General features: G+C 34.5%; 2 protein-coding genes across 3 annotated transcripts; both read left to right on the top strand.

Moving 5' to 3' along the window:
- The first annotated feature begins 597 nt into the window (after window positions 1-597).
- LOC104885141 (receptor protein kinase CLAVATA1) lies at window positions 598-2541 on the top strand. The gene has a single exon (XM_048637705.1). It carries the CDS (start codon window positions 598-600, stop codon window positions 2539-2541), a length of 1944 nt encoding a protein of 647 aa, XP_048493662.1.
- Window positions 2542-11477: 8936 nt separating this feature from the next.
- Window positions 11478-20547, top strand: LOC104883056 (anthocyanidin reductase ((2S)-flavan-3-ol-forming)). 2 transcript variants are annotated; one of them, XM_048637686.1, is made up of 7 exons: window positions 11478-11504; window positions 18836-18935; window positions 19047-19213; window positions 19375-19575; window positions 19677-19836; window positions 20091-20304; window positions 20403-20547. In XM_048637686.1, exons 1-7 carry the CDS (start codon window positions 11478-11480, stop codon window positions 20545-20547), a joined length of 1014 nt encoding a protein of 337 aa, XP_048493643.1. The 2 variants fall into 2 exon arrangements, with proteins under 2 accessions (XP_048493643.1, XP_010665804.2); XM_010667502.3 differs by lacking the exon at window positions 11478-11504 and having other exon boundaries at window positions 18711-18935.
- The last annotated feature ends 1010 nt before the right edge of the window (window positions 20548-21557 follow it).

Raw genomic sequence — 21557 nt, 5'->3', positions numbered from 1 at the left:
TTGATGTGGCACAACTCACATGTAGCCTTTTTAAATATAACTAATATTAGAACTTAATTAGTTCCAACATAGACTTTCAGATGAGTGATCATATTAATCGTTACAATATACTCCTGTGTATAGTAAATCATTTGCCAGTGTCATGTGTTATCTCATTTTGGCTTTTAGTGACTTGACCTTCCTAGCATATCGAAAAGTAATGGAAATAGATGCTGAGAAAAGCAGTGTTAAGCCTCGTGATTCCTTCAAAGTGCTTTATATATCGACTACCGTAGGTAAATGTAAATCTAATCCTCTTGGAACATATGCCTGTTTCTTCTTAATCCTAAAGAAGAATACGGCATCTTATTCTTTTGAATCATGCTCCTGTAAGACTGTAACGTGGCTTTCTTCATTGATAAAAGTTGCTTTAATCAATTCCCATATTAAAGGCTAGTGAATTCTGGTAAGTTTGCATACTTAGATATAACCTAAGATGCTGATTCTTTTGATGTGGCGAAGTACAACTTCAAACTAAGACATATACATATATGGCTTACTTTAATACCATGCATGAAAACTAAGTCTATACTATTATTTACCACTTGTCCTATCAAAATGGCCAATTCCTTCCTGCTCATACTTTTACTCTTTTCTTACACTTGCTGCTATGGTTACACTGAACTCGAACTCCTACTAAAACTGAAGTCATCTTTGGTAGGATCTCAGGGATCAGGCCTTGAAGATTGGAAACAATCTTCATCTGCAAAGTCGCATTGCTTGTTTTCAGGCATCGCGTGTGATGAAAGCTCTCAAGTGATCTCTCTAAATATTTCCCATATTCCTCTGTGTGGGTCAATCCCACCCGAAATTGGACAGTTCAGCCAACTTCTAACTCTGGTTTTAGCAGCCACCAATCTAACAGGCACTCTCCCGCCACAAATCACAAACTTAACCTCCTTACGACTCCTCAACATCTCAAACAACAACATCAGCTCACATTTCCCTTTAATCAGCAAAATGACTCAATTAGAAGTTTTGGACACTTACAACAACAACTTCTCTGGGCCACTTCCTGAAGAAGTTGCAAGCCTTAAAAAACTCAAGCATCTGAGTTTAGCAGGAAATTACTTCTCAAGTGAGATCCCACCTGTATACTCTAATCTTCAAAAATTGGAGCATTTAGGACTATCTGGTAATTCACTTACTGGTAAACTTCCTTCGAGTTTGTCACGTTTGTTGAATCTCAAGCAGTTGTATGTGGGCTATTACAATACTTTCGAAGGAGGGATTCCTTATGAGTGGGGATCCTTGAGGTCGCTACAAGTTCTTGATGCCGCTTCCTGTGGCCTTTCAGGCACAATCCCTTTAAATTTAAGGTATTTGAGTGAATTAGAGGTTCTTGTTCTGCAACAAAACAACATTAAAGGTCATGTACCAGCGGAATTAGGTAGTCTAACCAACTTAACAACGCTTGATCTATCTCATAATTTACTCACTGGTGTAATACCAGAAAGTTTTGGCCAGTTGAACAAACTTGAATTTTTCAACCTATTTAATAACAAAATGGATGGTAAAATCCCTGATTGCATCTCTGAGCTCCCTAATCTTAGGGTATTACAGCTATGGGGGAACAAATTCAACTCTCAACTTCCAGAAAATCTTGGGAAAAATGGAAAGCTTGGCTGGTTGGATGTTGCAATGAATCAAATTATAGGTCCGATTCCAAAACAACTATGTAAAGGAGGGACACTGCAAGGACTAATCTTGTTTGGAAATTCCTTTTCGGGTCCTATTCCTGAAGAGCTAGGTACCTGCACAAGCTTGGTTCGGGTAAGATTAGCATCAAACTCGTTGAATGGATCGATTCCACCTCGAGTATTGAACTTACCAAATGCCAATATTATTGAGCTTAACCACAACAAGTTGGTAGGTAAAATTCCATTGTTTATCTCAGGAGATTCTCTCGAAACTCTAGACCTATCGAACAACTCCATCACCGGAAACATTCCTCTGTCTATTCAGAACTTGGTTGGCTTACAGAAACTTTTTCTAGGAAGTAATAAATTATCAGGGGACATTCCTGATGAATTATTCAGCCTGAAAAACATATCGGTCATCGATGTAAAAAGTAACGGCATAAATGGGGAGATACCAAAATCAATAGAAAATTGCACATCCCTGATCTCCTTAGATATCAGCAGGAACAACCTTAGTGGAAGAATCCCACATGATATCTCTAAGCTGAAGATATTGAGCAGTCTAAATCTGTCAGATAACCATTTGATTGGTGAAATTCCTACTGAAATGCAGAATATGACTAGCTTAGTAACACTTGATCTTTCCTATAACAACTTGTCTGGTAGAGTTCCATCTGAAGGACAGTTTGCTTTCTTTAAGACAAATTCTTTTCTTGGTAATCCAAACCTCTGCTCTTCATCTCAGTTAATTTGTGCTTCATCAGCTGAATGGAGCTCGAATCATGGATTTCGACTAGGATCATGCTATTGGTTCAAGACTATCCTCCTAGTTGTCAGTAGTACTTTTTTCTACGTATTCTAGTTGATTTTGGATATTACTCATAATCAGATGTATTATTCTAGTATAGACTAAAGATCAGTTCGTCTGCATACTTCTGAGATTTCAGGTAATAAATATATGCTTTTTTTTTATCAGGTTCATTTTTTGTGAGCTAGTTTCTACACATCAAGTAATATGGGGCTTTGCCTAGTTGATAGCAAATATATACAAGTTGTGTATATTTTCTTTTGAGGGGATACGTTGTGTATATTATGCATAGTATAAGATTTTATCCCATAACCTCAAGTTTGTGTATTAATGTTTTAACCACTAAAATAAGTAATATTTGGTGTTATGATTTTAATGTAAAATACTAATAAATGAAATATATAAGTACTCGGGCCTATATTAAAAGAATTTCAATATGCATACAATAAAAAAAGAAGTAATGCATTATATAACATTTGATCCCGTGATCTCAAACTTATATTGATATTTTAACCAATAAACCAAGACATATTTGGTGTTAATATTTTAAAGTAATATATTAATAAATGATTCCCGACGCATAGCTCGGGCCTAAATATATGAAAAGTAGTATATTGAGAGAAAAAAATTTCGTTTTCTTAATATAGCTAGTAATTGTTAGTTATATACGCACCAAGCTAAGCTAGGCCATGTGTAAAGAAAGAACCTTCCAAACTGTGGGTTCGACTCCTATTAGGGGCACTTTGGTAGATGATTTTCCCCTTTCATCCCTCAATTTCAAAGTGTCCGCCCGCAGATTTAGGCCGGGTTAATCTGCGAGAGTTGCCAGTCTGACAAGGGCCTTCATCTTACCATGGGGTCCCCAGTAAGGACTAGAAAAAAGAATTGTTAGTTATATGGTGTTTTTTTATATACTACTACTTTTTATTTACCTGTTTTTTTAATATATGCATTTAGTGCAAAGATTAAGGCCTATCTCTTAAACGAATCAATTAACTAAAATAGAATATTCTCCCTACAATCATGCTAATTATTTAATTTCCTTATCAATATATCTTTTATCTTTTTTTTTTCAAACCCAAAATTTATCCTCTACATGATCACCTCTATCAATTAGAAAACCAAAATTTTCTCCCAAGTTTCCTAAAAAAATAACTCTCCCATAACTCTACTGCAGGTTGTTGCCATCTACACTTGTATTTCACTATCCAAAACAAGACCAACGCATAACTATATATTAATAAGATAATGATTGAAACAAATCATACAATAGCTTCCAAGGGTTCACGCTATATTATGCAACAAACTAGTTATTAGGTCCGGGCTATGCCCCGGGTAAGAAAAAAATTTCATTTATTAATATAATACTTTATAATAATAACAATAAATACAACTTAGCCTAGTGGTTAAGATTTTAGTATATGTACTTGAGGTCTCGGGATCAAACCCTATTCTAAGCAATTTCTAAATTTTTTAATTGTACATAGATTACATGAACTAAAACTCCCTAGGGGTAGTACTGTAATGGTCAACACTGCTCTTCAAATGGTATCATGCATACATAATTAATTTTAATGAACATGCAAATTTATTTATTTTTAAGGATGCAATGGATATGTTTAATAGCATTAACTAATTACAACACATATTTTTAATTTTGTGGAAACATAGATCACTAAGAGATGTTAGATGAGATGGTGTTTCTTTGAAAACCCTTACATAAGGTCAGGGGTTCGAGCCCAGGCTTTAGCATATTTATTTTTTAAATAATGACCACTTGACTTTATTGGTTAACAGACACGTGGCAAAATTCTGATGGCAGGAGGAGGAGAGTGCCACGTGGCGCATCGACGTTGTTACGCACGCTTTTTAATATATATGTACTAGCTTTCATATGCACGCGATGCGTGCGTTAATTTCAAAATTTGTTATTCTATTAGATACTCCATTCGTACTTTATTTATGATTAAACTTAAATGTGAAAAATTCAACAATTAGATGAATTTAGATATATTAATTCGCTAATGTAAAAAAATAAAAAGTTGTGAGTGATTGTTAACATTAATTTTTTGTGAATGAATATTGAACAGAAAGAACAAAAATAATGAGTTGGTTTAACTAAATTAAATAGTATCAAAGAAACTGAATGTTCAGACTTTTCATGTGCACGTTATGTATGCCATCTTTTTTTATAAGGTATAAATATTTTGTCCATTTAATTTTTGATTGAAGTATTTGATGCATATACCATTTTAAACTTGTTTTAAATGGCAAGTTGGAATGAGAATTTTTAAATGATTTGCTTTTGTAATTTTTTTTTCCATTGATTAGATCATTAAGGGTATTTTGGTCACTTCAAAAGAGGACACCACACCTCCACCCTTGGCTTATATAATAGAGATAGATGTATAGATTAGATAACACTACACATAACTTTTTTTGGTCCAGCAGGTAATCATGGAAGTAAATAAACAGTAGAATGTTCCAAATTACTCTCTCTCTCTCTCTTTTTTAATCCTTGTCACTTTTTTTGCGCGTCTTTCTAAGCACATCTTTAAATTTAAATAACTTTCATTACATATTAGTAAAAATTGTAACGATTGAATATTAATAAAGTACTAATTGAGACGAATCAAATTATATTTTTTCTAAATCTTTATTATATAAGCCAAGGGAGGAGGTGTTGTGTCCTCTTTTTAAGTGACTAGAATACCCTTAATTAATTTAAAAAACAATTTTTTTCTTTTTATAAAAAATTAAAAAATGAGAAATCAATGAAACTTGCTATATGAGTAGGTCAAAAATAGAATATGCAATAACAATGAGAACTTGACAAACTAGATTGACACAATTAATTCAGGAAATCAATTAGAATTTTCAACCAAAAAAAATTTGCAATATATCGTGATAACATAATATTTCATATTTACAAAGTTCAAACAATATAGTTTAGATAACACTACACATAACTTTTTTTGGTCCAGCAGGTAATCATGGAAGTAAATAAACAGTAGAATGTTCCAAATTACTCTCTCTCTCTCTTTTTTAATCCTTGTCACTTTTTTGTGCGCGTCTTTCTAAGCACATCTTTAAATTTAAATAACTTTCATTACATATTAGTAAAAATTGTAACGATTGAATATTAATAAAGTACTAATTGAGACGAATCAAATTATATTTTTTCTAAATCTTTATTATATAAGCCAAGGGAGGAGGTGTTGTGTCCTCTTTTTAAGTGACTAGAATACCCTTAATTAATTTAAAAAACAATTTTTTTCTTTTTATAAAAAATTAAAAAAATGAGAATCAATGAAACTTGCTATATGAGTAGGTCAAAAATAGAATATGCAATAACAATGAGAACTTGACAAACTAGATTGACACAATTAATTCAGGAAATCAATTAGAATTTTCAACCAAAAAAAGTTTGCAATATATCGTGATAACATAATATTTCATATTTACAAAGTTCAAACAATATAGTTTATTAGCATTTATAATTGTTAAAGAACTATACTAAAGTCGCGAAAAGAAATTATTAAATTATCTACCAACTTTTTCAATAACGGTATTGAACAATTAAAAATCATTCACCTTTAATTTAAAAAGATAATAACATTTACAAAAGAACCTCAATAATTTACATCACAACCAAAATAATTTTAGATAAAAAACATGTCCATTTGTATATACCTACCTAAGATTGTCATGCCCGTATCGCGTGCATATGTAATTAGTATAAATAGTGCCAGGATTCCAAGTGAAAAAAGATAAAAAAAATTACTTCATAACTTGAGTTTCACTTTAGAGTTTAGAGGAGAAGGTGGAGGAACATAAAATAGTATTCAGATTTATAATGCAATTTCAAAAACCATATTTATTTTGGGTGACATATAGCTTCACGTGATTTCTTAGCCTTTTGGGACATAAAAGTTGTTGAGCTTCATTCATCAATTTCTTGTCCCATGAAGAAACAATAATGGCTGCAAGGTTAAAAACAAGCATAAATAGGAAAGTTAAGGAGAAAATTGTTACTTGTATCATAAATTCCCAATAAGGGGCATTACATCTTTCTTATGGAAACCCCCCTTTGTTAAATTGTTCGAAAATAATTAGGTGTGTAGTGGTTATTTTCAAATGAGTTTTGTGGCAAGTTGCAGTAAAGTTTTGGGGGGGGGGGGGGAGTGAAATATGAGTGTAGATGGCAGCAACTTGCAGTATAGTTTTGGGGGGATTTTTTTAGTTTCCTAGTTAACAGAAGTGGAGGATTAATGGGTTTGGAAAAAAAGGCAAAATATAAAAGATATATTGATAAGAAAACTAAATATTTAACATAATTGTAGAGAAAATATTATGTTTTAGCTAAACAAATTAATTAACTAAAAAACCAATTGCATAATACTCCCTCTTATTTAACACTATCTTGGAAAATGAGATAGGATTTTCTACAAAAATAAAAAATAATTATGTACGTAACCATAAATTTTGAACAGATAAGAAAAGTGTGATTGTGTGAATATGAGATTCTGGATATGATAGAGATTAGATAAAATTTTTTCATTTGGAATCTTCACAATTTATAAGAAAATATATAGTCATGTGCGGGTCTTGTTTCACTTATCTCAATTAGTATTTTATAAATATTTTTTTTGGCAATTCAAAATTTCTATTGACTACCAAAAAAAAAAGGTAAGATAGTTACAACCAAACACCACAAACAAGCCAACTATTGAACAAGCTCAGTAGGGAGGCAACAGAAGCTGCGCACAAGCAAGCAACAGACACCAGAGGCCTTACAACAACAAAATTTTTCTACCCTCCTCTTTGCACTTACAGGCAACATTGAAGATGATATCTTTAACAACCTGATGGCTAGAGACACAATTGCCATTAAAGATTTTGTTATTTCTCTGTTTCCACACAATATAGATTTTCTCAGTAAAACACATAGTATATAATCTTGCAAACCTGCTACAACCTCGAGCTTTTGTAATAACTTGTCTTCTCTGAACATCAAATCCTCCAACATAGTTAGAGGAGTGAAGAATTTGATAGACATGAGCGCAGCCTAAATATCAGCAGCATAAAAACAAGCAAAGAATAAGTGTTGTGTAGATTCATCAACAGCCTCTCATAAACTGCATTCTTTGCTACATGGGATGTTCTAATTATTGAGCCTATTAGTGGTTGCAACTTGCAAGTCTGTTCTGTAAAGCCATTCATAGGTCAAATTTACTTTTAGGTGTAGCCTGGTTGTTGCAAATCAATCTTTTCCATTTAACTCTAGGAAAATCACCCAGAAGAAGATTATAAGCCTTTTTGATGCTGAATTTGTCTTCAATAGTAATAGCAGTACACCTCCAATAACATTCAACAGACCCCTACAGTCTATAATTTTCCTCAACAACCAAGAGGAGTTGGCACTAATAGCCACTGTATTGATGTCAAGCCTTTTAATATAGTAGGCATTAACCCATTTCACCCATAACTTGTCAAACTAGAAAGCAACATCCCATAGAAGCTTTGAGATGGCGGCTTTGTTCCACAATTCCATGTTCACTTAATTCCATCCCCAACTTGCTTTAGGATGATAGAAAGTTGACCAAGCAACAGGGGTCTTCTTGGAATCAATAGTCCATAGGATTTTTTTATAGATACCCTCAACTGCTTTGATGACTTTTTTAGGCAGAGGAAAGATATGACCCCAGTAGTTTTGCATACTACTGAGAATGCTTCTCACAAGCTGAAGCCTGCCAGCATAGGAGAGGAGCTTAGCAACCCAGCCTTGAGCTCTAGCTGTCATTCTGTCAATTAATGGCTTGTATTGTGTTAGGATTGTGATCAATGAGAGAACCGGATATCCACTCCAAGGCACGGAAACTACGCTTTCCTATTAGTTTAATTTCGCCCCTCTAGGATCACCGGGTTACCACGAAATAACTAATGAGATACAATGGAGAGAAACAATCCACTTAGATGATCTTCTAAGTGAATCAACAAGAACTTGTGTTTTGTGTTTGTGAAGAACACTCAAGAGAAGATTGCAAGGTTTCTCTTAAGCAAAGCAAGAAGTGTTTGAGAGTATAGAAAATCTGATTTTTCTTCTTCTAAATCCCTCACTCATAGGAATCCCAAGGTTTATATAGGAAAAATAAACCTTTCATTGACTAGAGTAGTTAAACCCATAACCCACATTTTAATCACCCATCAAAGGCCTTTAATCTACTGATTTAAGGACCTTAAAGGTCATTAAAATGAGACCATAACATCACAACGGACATAAAACCGTCAAGGCATCTTTTCGCATTCCAAGGCAGAAGACACGTCGCGACTCGCGAAGAAGCTCGCGAGTCGCGAGGCGCTGGTCGCGACCGCGACGCCTGTCGCGACTCGCGACGGGCCACTGGTCGCGACTCGCGACGGTTGTCGCGACTCGCGGCCAGTCTTCTGTCTCCCTTGGTTTATCAATGCGTTTTGCCACTTGATGCACTCTAGCCTTTTGCATACTAGACCTCCTCCTCTTCTAGTACATACCCTTATGAGTTTCAAACCCATTACCCTATAAATGTTCCAACAATCCTCCTCCCATTTTAGGGTAATGTTGAAAAGTTTTTCAACTTGCTATAAATCGCAAACACACATGTTCATGCATCATGGAAATATCTAACGATTGAATTTCCATTTAGTAAAAGTAATCTTTACAATAATTTAGATCATAATGATAGACAAAGCTTTGAATCATATAACCATTACAAATTATTGAAGTTACTAATACACACAAACATAAACTAGGTTCTTAAAACCTCCGACACCTATGAAGCCTTGGTGTCCATATCCATTCATAAGCATTCCAAGTCAAGCCTAGACTTGATGAAGCGGCCAAACTTCTAGCTTACATAGGTAAATCTTTCCGGACATGCTCCTACAATTGAGCACCTTATCAAAGATTTATTAAGAATAAAATTCAACCTCTTTATCATTGTAGCAACAAGCACTAACCTCGGGATGTATTAAACAAGTGCTCCCAACCTCTTGAGAAGTACTATCCTCCTTGAATTTGAGATCTAACGTTGTATTAGACATCAAATAGAGTTTTCCTTCACCATAGGTTGATCAATAGGCTTAAGACCCATCCCTTTGTTCATTTTGTTCACTAGTTCCCTTGACAACGGTTTTGTAAACGTATCCGCCAAGTTCAAACTAGACCGAACAAAATTAATAGTTATACAACTATTCCTTATCATTTCCCGCACATAGCTATGTCTAACTCCAATGTGCCTTGACTTGCCATTGTAGACTTCACTATATGCTTTAGCTATGGTTGATGCACTATCACAATGGATAGCAAGAGGTGACATTGGTTTCACCCATAAGTCCACCTCACTCAACACATTCCTTAGCCATTCCGCTTCTTGGCAACAAGAAGCCAAAGCAATGAATTCCGATGCCATAGTGGAATCCGTTATACATGTTTGCTTCTTGGATGCCCATGAAATGGCACCTCCTCCAAGAAGAAACACCCAACCACTAGTGGATGAATAATCTTCCTTATTCGAAATCCAACTAGCATCCGAGTAACCTTCTAAGATAGAAGGTTCTCTATTGTATGTTATGACATAATCCAAGGTCTTATTCAAGTACCTTAACACTCTTCTCAATGCTTGCCAATGCAACATACTAGGATTACTAGTATACCTACTGAGCTTGCCAATAGCAAAGGCTATATCCGGCCGAGTGCTAGTCATAGCATACATCAAGCTTCCAATTAAGCTTGCATACTCCAATTGTGAAATTGGAGTACCACTACTCGGAACCAAGTGAATACTAGGATCCATAGGAGTAGCAAAATGAGTCGAATTTGACTCATTATACCTCTTGACCACTTTCTCAATATAATGAGATTGTGATAAAGAAAACGACCCTTTCCCTCTTATTATTCTAATACCTAGAATAACATCCGCTTCACCCAAATCTTTCATGGAGAAGCTAGAGGAAAGGAAGACTTTGGTCTTTTCCACTTGTTCCAAATCAGTCCCAAAAATAAGCATATCATCAACATATAAGCAAATTATAACTCCTTTACCGTTATTATCAAATTTGCTATATACACACTTATCGGACTGATTTATTTTGAACCCACTAGACAACACAACTTCATCAAATTTTTGATGCCATTGCTTAGGTGCTTGTTTAAGACCATACAAAGATCTAACTAATTTGCAAACTTTAGTTTCTTGACCTTTAACCACAAACCCTTCAGGTTGATTCATGTACACTTCCTCCTCCAATTCACCATTAAGAAAAGCAGTTTTTACATCCATTTGGTGAATTACTAGACCATGAATCGCAGCTAATGCTATCAATAGTCTAATAGTAGCTATTCTAGCTACTGGAGCATAAGTATCAAAGTAATCGATACCATATCTTTGCCTAAAACCTTGGACCACTAACCGGGCCTTATGTTTTAGTATGGTTCCATCGATTTTCTTTTTCCTTACAAAAATCCATTTACAACCTAGGGGTTTGCAACCGGGAGGTAAATTAGCTAAAATCCAAGTGTGATTACCCATTATAGAATCCATTTCATCATTCACTGCCTCTTTCCAGAAAGCAGAATCATGAGACTTCATAGCCTCATCAAAGGACCTAGGATCCTCCTCCATATTGTAACAATATGAAATTTGAGTCGAAATTGACTCCCTTGACCCTTCAACTAAATATAGTTGAAAATCCGGTCCAAAAGATTTCTCTTTTCTAATTCGTTTACTTTTCCTAATTTCCGGTGTTGTAGTATCATGATCATTTGAAATGTCATCTACAACATTGGAACTAGTACTAGGTATCATGTCCTTTGGTCTTGGAATCGATGAGAATCTAGTCTCATCAAATATTGCATCCCTTGACTCTATCACGGATGAATAGAGACAAAGTCATTGGGCTCAATGACATAAAACCTATAGGCTTTGCTATGTACCGCATAGCCTATAAAAATGCAATCAATTCCTTTTTCACCTAAAGTTTTCCTTTTAGGTTCCGTCAATTTGACAATTGCCCTACAACCCCATACCTTAAGGTAATTGAGATTAGGCTTTTTATTACACCAAAGTTCATAAGGGGTAGTCTTATTCCTTTTATTAGGAACTCGATTTAAAATGTAACATGCAGTTAAAATTGCATCACCCCAAAAACCGTCATTAAGACCCGAATTAGAAAGCATGGTATTAACCATTTCTTTTAGGACCCTATTTTTCCTTTCCGCTATACCATTACTTTGAGGTGAGTATGGGGCGGTTGTTTCATGAATTACACCAATGGAACTAAAATAACTTGGATTATAATATTCACCACCCCTATCCGTTCGAAGTCTTTTAATCTTGGAAAAATTGACAATAGAGGTATGAACTTTGGGTGATAATTTTTAAGAGGTCTGAACTTTTGATTAACCTGTGTAGGTCCCAACTTTAGGGGGTCTTAACTTTTAGCGGGCCTCGACGACTTAAAATTGAAGATTTTTTTTAAAATCTCAACTAGTTTCTAGATCCCTCCCTCAATTAACCCTTCTGATGTGACGCAAGTTTTACAAGTGATGGCCTATTAAACAGCCTTAAGTCACTAAGGCCCGCTAAAAGTTAAGACCCCCTAAAGTTGGGACCTACACAGGTTAATCAATAGTTGAGACCTTTTAAAAATTATCACCCAAAGTTCAGACCTCTATTGTCAATTTTTCCTTTAATCTTTTGATTAAGTTGGAGTTCCACTTCGATTTTAAAAGTCTTAAACTTTTCTAGTGCTTCATCTTTAGTAAATAATAAATGTATGTAACAAAACCTTGAAAAATCATCAATAAAAGTTACAATATATTTTTATTTCCTAAAGAAGGTGAACTATGAAAGTCACACAAGTCACTATGCACCAATTCAAGCAATACCGTTTGTCTAGTCACACTAGGATAAGGATTTTTTGTAATTTTATTTAGCACGCAAGTGTGACACTTCTCTAACTTTAAATCGAAAGGAGGTATCAACCCCATTTTAGACATGTCATATAATCTACGATAATTCACATGACATAAACGATTGTGCCATAGAGAAGAAACATCAAGCATGTAAATAGAACTAGTACCAATTTTATTATCAATACTAAATTTAAACATTCCATTACAAAAGAAACCTTGTCCAACAAAAATACCACCCTTTGAAAGTACAAATTTATCCGACTCAAAAACAACTTTAAAACCATACTTATTCAAGAGACTCCTGACACAAGATTCTTCTTAACTTCCGGTACATAAGCAACATCCCGGAGAGTTAAAGTATTTCCCGAGGTTAACAATAATTCTACTTGGCCTATACCTCTAGCCTTTACCGTAGAATCATTCCCCATATACAAGATTGGACCATCATCCAAATCTTTCAAAGACTTGAAGAACTCCTTGTTATTGCACACATGTCTAGAGGCTCCCGAATCTATCCACCAAGAATCATCAACCTGCACACACATAATTTCAGAAATCATAGCAACAAAATGCATTTCTTCAATTACATTAACATGTGCATTGTTACCTTGGTTTGAACAACACTAGGTTGTGTGTTCTTTGTCTTCTTCTTGTTGTTAGAAGGACAATCCTCTTAAGATGAAGACCATTGCATATCAACAAGAGAGGGTCTTCCTCTTCTTGTTTGCAACATTGGTTTTGTTATTGTTGTTGTTGTTGTTTTGTTGGATTTCTTGGTCTTACTAGACCCACCAACCTCTACCAAATTAGCGGTAGATTTAGGAATACTAGGAGTAGTATCCTTACCCCATCTGAGCCCGGATCCCCTCTTCAATACGAAGATGAGTTCCTAATTGCTCCTGGACATGTCTTCCTTTTTATGTTTTAAAAGATGTTTTGTATCTTTTCCAAGAATTTGGTAATTTGTCAATGATTGAGGCAACCGCAATTGCCTCATCCATCACCATACCATGTGATCTTATTTGGTTCAAAAATATGATGAACCTCATGGAATTGCTCCATAATAGGCCGATCATTAGTCATTTTAAAAGAATTAAAATTACTAACAAGGAATTTCTTACTTGAAGCATCTTCCGAAATGTACTTGGCCTCAAGAGCATCCCAAAGTTCCTTTGCACTCTCCACATTTTGGTAGAGATCAAACAACGGGTCGGTAAGAGAGTTGAGAATATGACCACGACAAATGTAGTCATCATTCTCCCACTTTATCCTCTTCCTAGTAGTCTCAAGAGGCTCTTCCTCTCCATCTTCCGGGAGTGGTGGCATAGGAGTTGATAAAACATACACCACATTCAAGGCGGTCAACAAGAAGTGCATCTTCTTTTGCCACCTACGATAGCCCACCCCCTCAAACTTATCCAACTTTTGGAAGTTCATAGTCATGTCCTTGAGTGATTGAGCCATATCCGAAAATAAATGATAAATTAAACTAATAGATTGTTAGGATTGTGATCAATGAGAGAACCGGATATCCACTCCAAGGCACGGAAACTACTATTTCCTATTAGTTTAATTTCGCCCCTCTAGGATCACCGGGTTACCACGAAATAACTAATGAGATACAATGGAGAGAAACAATCCACTTAGATGATCTTCTAAGTGAATCAACAAGAACTTGTGTTTTGTGTTTGTGAAGAACACTCAAGAGAAGATTGCAAGGTTTCTCTTAAGCAAAGCAAGAAGTGTTTGAGAGTATAGAAAATCTGATTTTTCTTCTAACCTCTCACTCATAGGAATCCCAAGGTTTATATAGGAAAAATAAACCTTTCATTGACTAGAGTAGTTAAACCCATAACCCCATTTTAATCACCCATCAAAGGCCTTTAATCTACTGATTTAAGGACCTTAAAGGTCATTAAAATGAGACCATAACATCACAACGGACATAAAACCGTCAAGGCATCTTTTCGCATTCCAAGGCAGAAGACACGTCGCGACTCGCGAAGAAGCTCGCGAGTCGCGAGGCGCTGGTCGCGACCCGCGACGCCTGTCGCGACTCGCGACGGGCCACTGGTCGCGACTCGCGACGGTTGTCGCGACTCGCGGCCAGTCTTCTGTCTCCCTTGGTTTATCAATGCGTTTTGCCACTTGATGCACTCTAGCCTTTTGCATACTAGACGTCCTCCTCTTCTAGTACATACCCATATGAGTTTCAAACCCATTACCCTATAAATGTTCCAACATATTGTGTGATTAAGCTTTCTTTAACTTAGAGGGATCCCTAGATATTTGAAGGGAAGCAAGCCCAGAGTCATATGACAAGAAGCTGGAAGAGCATGAGCCTCATCATCATTAACTCCAGACACATAGATGCTACTCTTTTCAAGGCTAGCATGGAGCCAAGAAGCCTTACAAAATTTCATGAAGGCTTGAATCACCTTAGTTACTAAGCTGTGATCTGCTCTACCAAATAGAAACTGATCATTAGCAAACATCAAATGAGTGAGGTGAAGTCTCCCACACTTTGGATGAAAGTTAAAATCAGGATTGTTCTTCAATTCACCTAAGCACCTGCTAAGGTATTCCATGCTTAAAGCAAATAAGAAAGCCAACAGAGGGTCCCCTTGTCTCAACCCTTTCTTCGCATTAAATGGAGTTGCAGGTCACCATTGACCAAGATAGAATAGGGAACACTATAAACACATGCCATGTTCCAGTCTATAAATCTGCTAGGAAAACCAAGGTCGTAAAGCATACTATGAAGAAAAGGCCATTCTACAAAATCATACGCCTTCTTGATGTCTACCTTGATAAAGCATCTAGGAGACATACCTTTTCTATTGTAACCTCTAATCAATTATGTTGCAAGCAGAATATTATCTAAGACATGTCTGTCAGGCATAAATCTAGCTTGAGAGTCATTCACTAGTTCATTAATTGCACTTTGCATCCTATTGGTAATGATCATGGAGATAATTTTATAGATGACAATAGAACATGTTATTAGCCTGAAATCTTTAGCATGGATGACATTTTCAACTTTAGGGATGAGTGTAATTGAAGTGAAGTTCAAAGGTTTGTGAAGCAAGGCTTTATCAAAAAACTCTTTCATAACATCACACACAGTATCTCTGATCACATTCCAGCTTTTTTTAAAGAAGAATGAGTTGAACCCATCAATACCAGGAGCTTTGGATTCATATATACCTTTTAAAGCTCTATCAATATCCTGATTGGAAATAGGCTGGATCAACAGATTTCAATTGCATCCCGACTTAGCCTAGGACCTCGTCTCATAGTCACCAAATCAATTGCGTCAAGAGAGTGAGCCCTGTTTCCCAGTAAGTTTTTGTGGAAGTTAACTAGTTCACCTTGAATTTCATCAGGAGAGTGAAGCATCCCTCCTTGGTCACTATGAGGTTCTTTATTAATATTTAATCGTTATAATTTTTACTTGCATATAATAAAAGATATTTAAGTTGAAGACGTGCATTGAGAGACAAGCATAAGAAAGTGATACTGATAAAAAACGGAGGGAGTATTATGCAATTGGTTTTTTTAGTCATGAAATACACTATTATGTCTGACAAATAGAAATTAAGTTATTGTTTCTTCTTATCAATCAAGCTAAATATTTCTCATGGAAATGTCCAATTTGTAACATTGTTTCACAACATATTCGTAAATTTGATCAGAAATGTAATATATTAAATAAAATGGTTGCTCTAAAATTAATTAAAAACAATTGTATAATACTCCCTCGGTTTTTTTTTTTATCATTGTCACTTTTCCGTACGCGTCTCTCAATGTACATCTTCAATTTAAATATATTTTATTATATATTAGTAAAAATTATAACAATTGAATATTAATAAAGTATTAACTGAGACGAATCAACCAAGACCAGCACATGACTATATATTTTCTTATAAATTGAGAAAGATTGAGAAGATTATTTCTAAATATGAATATTGTCCAGATTTCAATTTAAAAACGATAAAAAAATTCGAGAAAGTACACTATAGGTTGGTAATGGGAAGTTCTAATGAAGTCATTTTCCAATTTTCAACCATGTTGGTTCAAGTCATTGGGTTCTAGACTTCTAGTTGGATTCTATATGGATATTTCTGCTACTTAGCTCTTTATTTATCTTTAAATTATTATCATGATGGGTGCTACTTACTTTCATTATAATACACTAGTCTTATATATACGCTATGTATGTAAATTAAAGTAGAAGGAAAAGTAGTAATTGCTTTACAGTTTGTTAAATCGATTTTTTTTCCTTTTTTTATGTTAATTTTTAAATTAATATAGTGCTAGGTGTTGAACTTTCTTTTCTAATTAGGAGTATATTGGTAAATAAAGGGTGGAAACCAAATTCTCGAGAGTCCCCATTTATAATAGAGATGCAAAAAAAAGCACATACTTCGTGTCTACGTCATCAATGTTATTAGTGTTTAATATTTCTATACATAGATTGGATCATATTTACGTTTTCTTATGAAAAATTTTGGGTAATCCTTAAGGTCACCAACCCCATCGACGTGACAACTTACATAACATTTATTTTTAGTTTTTTTTTTAAAATTATGATTATTAATTTCCCATCATTTCCATTTCAATTCCTAACCTGTACATTGTAAGTCCATTAAAATTTTTTCCTTTCAATTATTACCTCTTTAGTTTCTGTCATACCGAGAATTACATATTCAAAATCACACTTTTCTTCTATTCAAAATTTATGGTTACATAGATAATTTTTTTTATATTTGCAGAAAACCCTATTCCAAGATAGTCTTAAGAGGAACACCTAATCCACATATTTTTTTTTTTCCAAATCAAATGAGGGGAAGGACCAGGGCCGGTGATGGGGCTGTGCAAACAGCCCCACCGCACAGGGCCACCATTTCAACAGGGCCTCATATATTATTGCTTGCATTTATAAAACAAAGTACTTGCTTTGGCTTGCTGGTAATGCTACATGACTATTTGTTTTATGTCATGAGTTCGAATCCCACTCTATGCAAAATTCACAAAGTTTTTTTTTTTTCATTATTACTTTTAAAAATTCATTTGGGTTTTGTGGTTGCGTTATTACCTTCTTCTTTCCAATATACTAATTTCATATAAGTCATCTCTCTTCCTTATAAGCATATGTGTTTTCTTTTATGTAACATGTATAAATTATAATTCTACATAAAAGAAGAAAAGAAAATATTTGTCCTTCCAATATACTTATTTCATATAGTTCATATCTCTTCCTTATAAACATATATTTTTTCCCCATACTTTTATGTAACATGCACATATCATAATTTTATATATTCACCTATTTATTTTCCTAAAATTGTTTGATTATTGGAGTTATTGTGATAATAAGTTTTTGTTTGTCTATGACCGTTGTTGATTAAGGTGAGAAAAGGAGATAGCATTACTTCTTTTTTTTGTTTTTTTTTAGAAAAACTTTTTTTCCTATAAATTTTTTTAAGGTCTTCTCTTTTTTATTTGGCTCAATCATAAACTGTGAATTTTGTTCTTTTGTAATCACCATGTTATTCTATATGTAATTTTTTCACAATATGTATAAATCTATAAGGAAATTAGGGCCTAATTTTAAAATTAGCACAGGGCCCCCAAATTATTTAGGACGGCCCTGTGAAGGACGATTACGGATTACTTACTTCTTCGGACTCAAAATAGTCTGAAAACTTTCATTTTATATTTGTTCTAAATTAGTTTGAACACTTCCATTTTGACGTGGTCTTACTATTAATTACTATATTATTTCTTTTACACTTTCTTTACCCAAACTCTACCTTAATCAATTAAGTTACCCAACTTTCTTTTTGCTCCAATAAAAACATCCTCACCAACTCCTATTACATATTCTTTTTACAAAAAAATAACATTTGATAACCCCACTACAACTTATGACCTACAACTACGTATCGTAACAAGTGTTAAGATCTTTTTAAGACAGAGGGAGTAATATATATTGGATTACTCAACAATATTTTAAAATAAATTAGTACTTTGAACAAATTCGATCAGTGTTTGATGTTCTTAAGAGGTCATCTGCTCATTTCCTTAATTTTTTTGGTGCATAGGAGGGACTACCCAACAAATAAACGTGCTCAACATCTCATTGCATTAGATGATCACATTTTCACCTACCAGTTTTCTTCACCTATTGATTTCTCACCATTTTCTTACATATAAAAGAAATCCATCGAAACAAATAAGATTGTCTTAGATATACCAAAATTACTACTAAAAAGGAACCCCTATAATTTATATAATTTACAAGTATCATATTACATCTAGCAAAAACATTATACAATAATGGCTGGAGTAGTCCAACAGTATGATAATCAGGAGATCAAGACTAAGAAAGCCTGCATCATAGGGGGTACAGGATTTTTGGCATCCCAACTTGTCAAATTATTATTGAGCAAGGATGTTTCTGTCAATACCACTGTTAGAGACCTTGGTAACTCTCTTCTTCCTCCTTTCTTCTAAGGCCTTTTTTGTTAAGCAGCAACATTTTTGATGTAATGCCATCTTTTTTTGTCAGTAGCTAATGTTTTGGTCATACATATAGGTGATGAAAAAAAGATTTCACACCTCTTAGCACTTCAAGATCTTGGGGACTTGAAATTTTTTCAAGCAAATTTAACTGATGAAGGAAGCTTTGATGCCGCAGTACAAGGTTGTGACGTTGTTTTCCTAGTCGCCACTCCTGTCAACTTTGCGTCTCAAGATCCAGAGGTATGTTATGACTAGATTGGTAGCCCGTGTCATACACAGGGTTAAAATGTATGGTATGCTAAGATTTTTACTTTATGATTTTCTCTTGATTTACATATATGTAGCTTTCTTTTAAAAAAATGAGGACACCTATATATTCATAATTTGATGATTAAATACAGAATGATATGATTAAGCCCGCGGTATTTGGAGTAAGGAATGTCTTGACAGCCTGCGTGAAGGCAAAGACAGTGAAACGCGTTGTTCTGACTTCATCTGCAGCTGCTGTATCGATCAAGAATATAACTGAAGAAGGTCTTGTGATAACTGAAGAAGATTGGACTGATGTTGATTTCCTCTACTCCCAAAAACCATCAATTTGGGTACACAAAACTTGATAGTACAATATATTTGTGTTCTTAGCACCTTAAATAAACTACCATATTATGAATGTCGTCAGCTTATTTTCGAAAATGTTTTACAGGGTTACCCTGTTTCTAAGACCCTAGCTGAAAGAGAAGCCTGGAAATTTGCAAAAGAAAACAACCTTAATCTTGTTACTGTAATACCACCTTTGATTGCTGGTCCTTCCTTGACTCCTGATGTCCCCGGCAGCATTGGTCTTGCTACATGCTTATTAACAGGTCCATAAATAATTTTCATTCTAAGCATTAAGACCCCGTTGTCTTCAACTTTTAAAGATAAGTTTATGTAAAAAGAAGTTTTAGTCAGTAAAAGATCATTTGTAATCAACAAAAAAGGTAACTATGTGTAACTACGTATGTGAAAAAAGCTAGTGAACTAGTAAAAATCAGTTCTCAATCAGTAAAGATCTAGTTTTGAATTTTTGATCAGCAAAAATAAGTTTTAATACGTAAATAAAGCTAAGTTATTGCAGGAGATGAGCCCCTAATAAACAACTTGAAGGGTATGGAATTGGGGTCAGGTTCGATCTCGATTACACATGTAGAGGATGTTTGTCGCGCACACATTTTTCTAGCAGAGAAAGAATCAGCTTCAGGGCGTTATATTTGCAGCGCGGTTAACACTTGTGTTCTTGATCTCGCGAAGTTTCTAAGCAACAAATACCCTCAGTACAATGTTCCTACAGAGTATAGTTTCAGACCTTTTTACATGTGGACTCAAAATATGTTATAGCATTACAGCAGAGACTGATTTTGTTGTGTTATATTCTGGTTTATATTTGCAGTTTTGGAGAATTCCCTTCAAAGGCCAAATCAGTATTATCATCAGAGAAACTCGTTAATGAGGGATTCAAGTTCAAGTATGGGCTTGAACAGATTTATGACTCCACAATAGAGTATCTGAAGAGCAATGATCTATTGAAGGATTGAAGAAAAATGGAAAATATAGCATCTGCACAGCTATATTCACTACTGTATCTTGTTCTTGTAGTTCTCTTGTGCATTTTACCTTGTCTAGGTGATCCCTAATAGTTGGCTGTGTTATATGAAATAAAACTATATTAGGAAAAATGGACAAGAATAATCTCAATTAATACATGTCTGTTTTTAGTAATCGCAATTATGGGTTATTTTTGAATAATCTGAACTATTAGGTGTCCTTAATAATCTCTAATAGTTGTGGCTTGTTCAACCAGTAAAATATAGCATGCGTCTTACGTGTGCCTTTCTTTTACTTGTATATCTTTTCACCTTCAATTTTAATGATCTGAAAAGCCAATCACGTCACGAGTTTCCGAAAAATTAATATATTTTTTAAAAAAATGAATTTCATAATTTAAGACCAAGAGGTACATGTACCTACACAAGAGGCAGGGCTACAAGGGTTGATAGCCAGTGAAAAGCAGCGTTTGGCGAAACGGCTTTCGGGGTGAGGAGAGAGAAAGTGGTGTAGCTTTGGAGTTCTTTAGCAATGGAGTCCCAGAATTGGTGTCATATTGGTGAACGGCGTAAGTTAATTAGGCTATATTTTTTTAGATTAAATTGAATTAAACTGAATTTGTCTGAATTAAATTGAGCTTAACTTAGTTTATCTGAATTGAATTGAATTAAAACTTTGAGTTGCACTAAATGAATTACCTAATTGAATTTATCTGAACTAAACTGAATTTATGTAATTGAATTTCCATTCATTCAGTCTACAAGAACAAAGCCTTAGTATGAGTTCTTCTAAAGTTTCCCAGGATGAATTTAGTAGCTGTTTCTGTTCTTGTGACGGTGTTTTGAGTTTGTGAGTTAAAGTTACAGTGAATAGAATCAACGACAGAAAGTGGAAGAAGAGATCAGATTAGTAACTACTAACTATGATGAGAGACCTTGCTGAAGAATTCCAAACATTAGTCTTCTTTAGTCAATCTATACGATACTTTCTTAGTTATATC

This window comes from Beta vulgaris, chromosome 8, assembly GCF_026745355.1.
Source record: "Beta vulgaris subsp. vulgaris cultivar EL10 chromosome 8, EL10.2, whole genome shotgun sequence".
NCBI classification, from domain to species: Eukaryota; Viridiplantae; Streptophyta; class Magnoliopsida; order Caryophyllales; family Amaranthaceae; genus Beta; species Beta vulgaris.
This window is presented reverse-complemented; position numbering and strand designations above follow the sequence as displayed.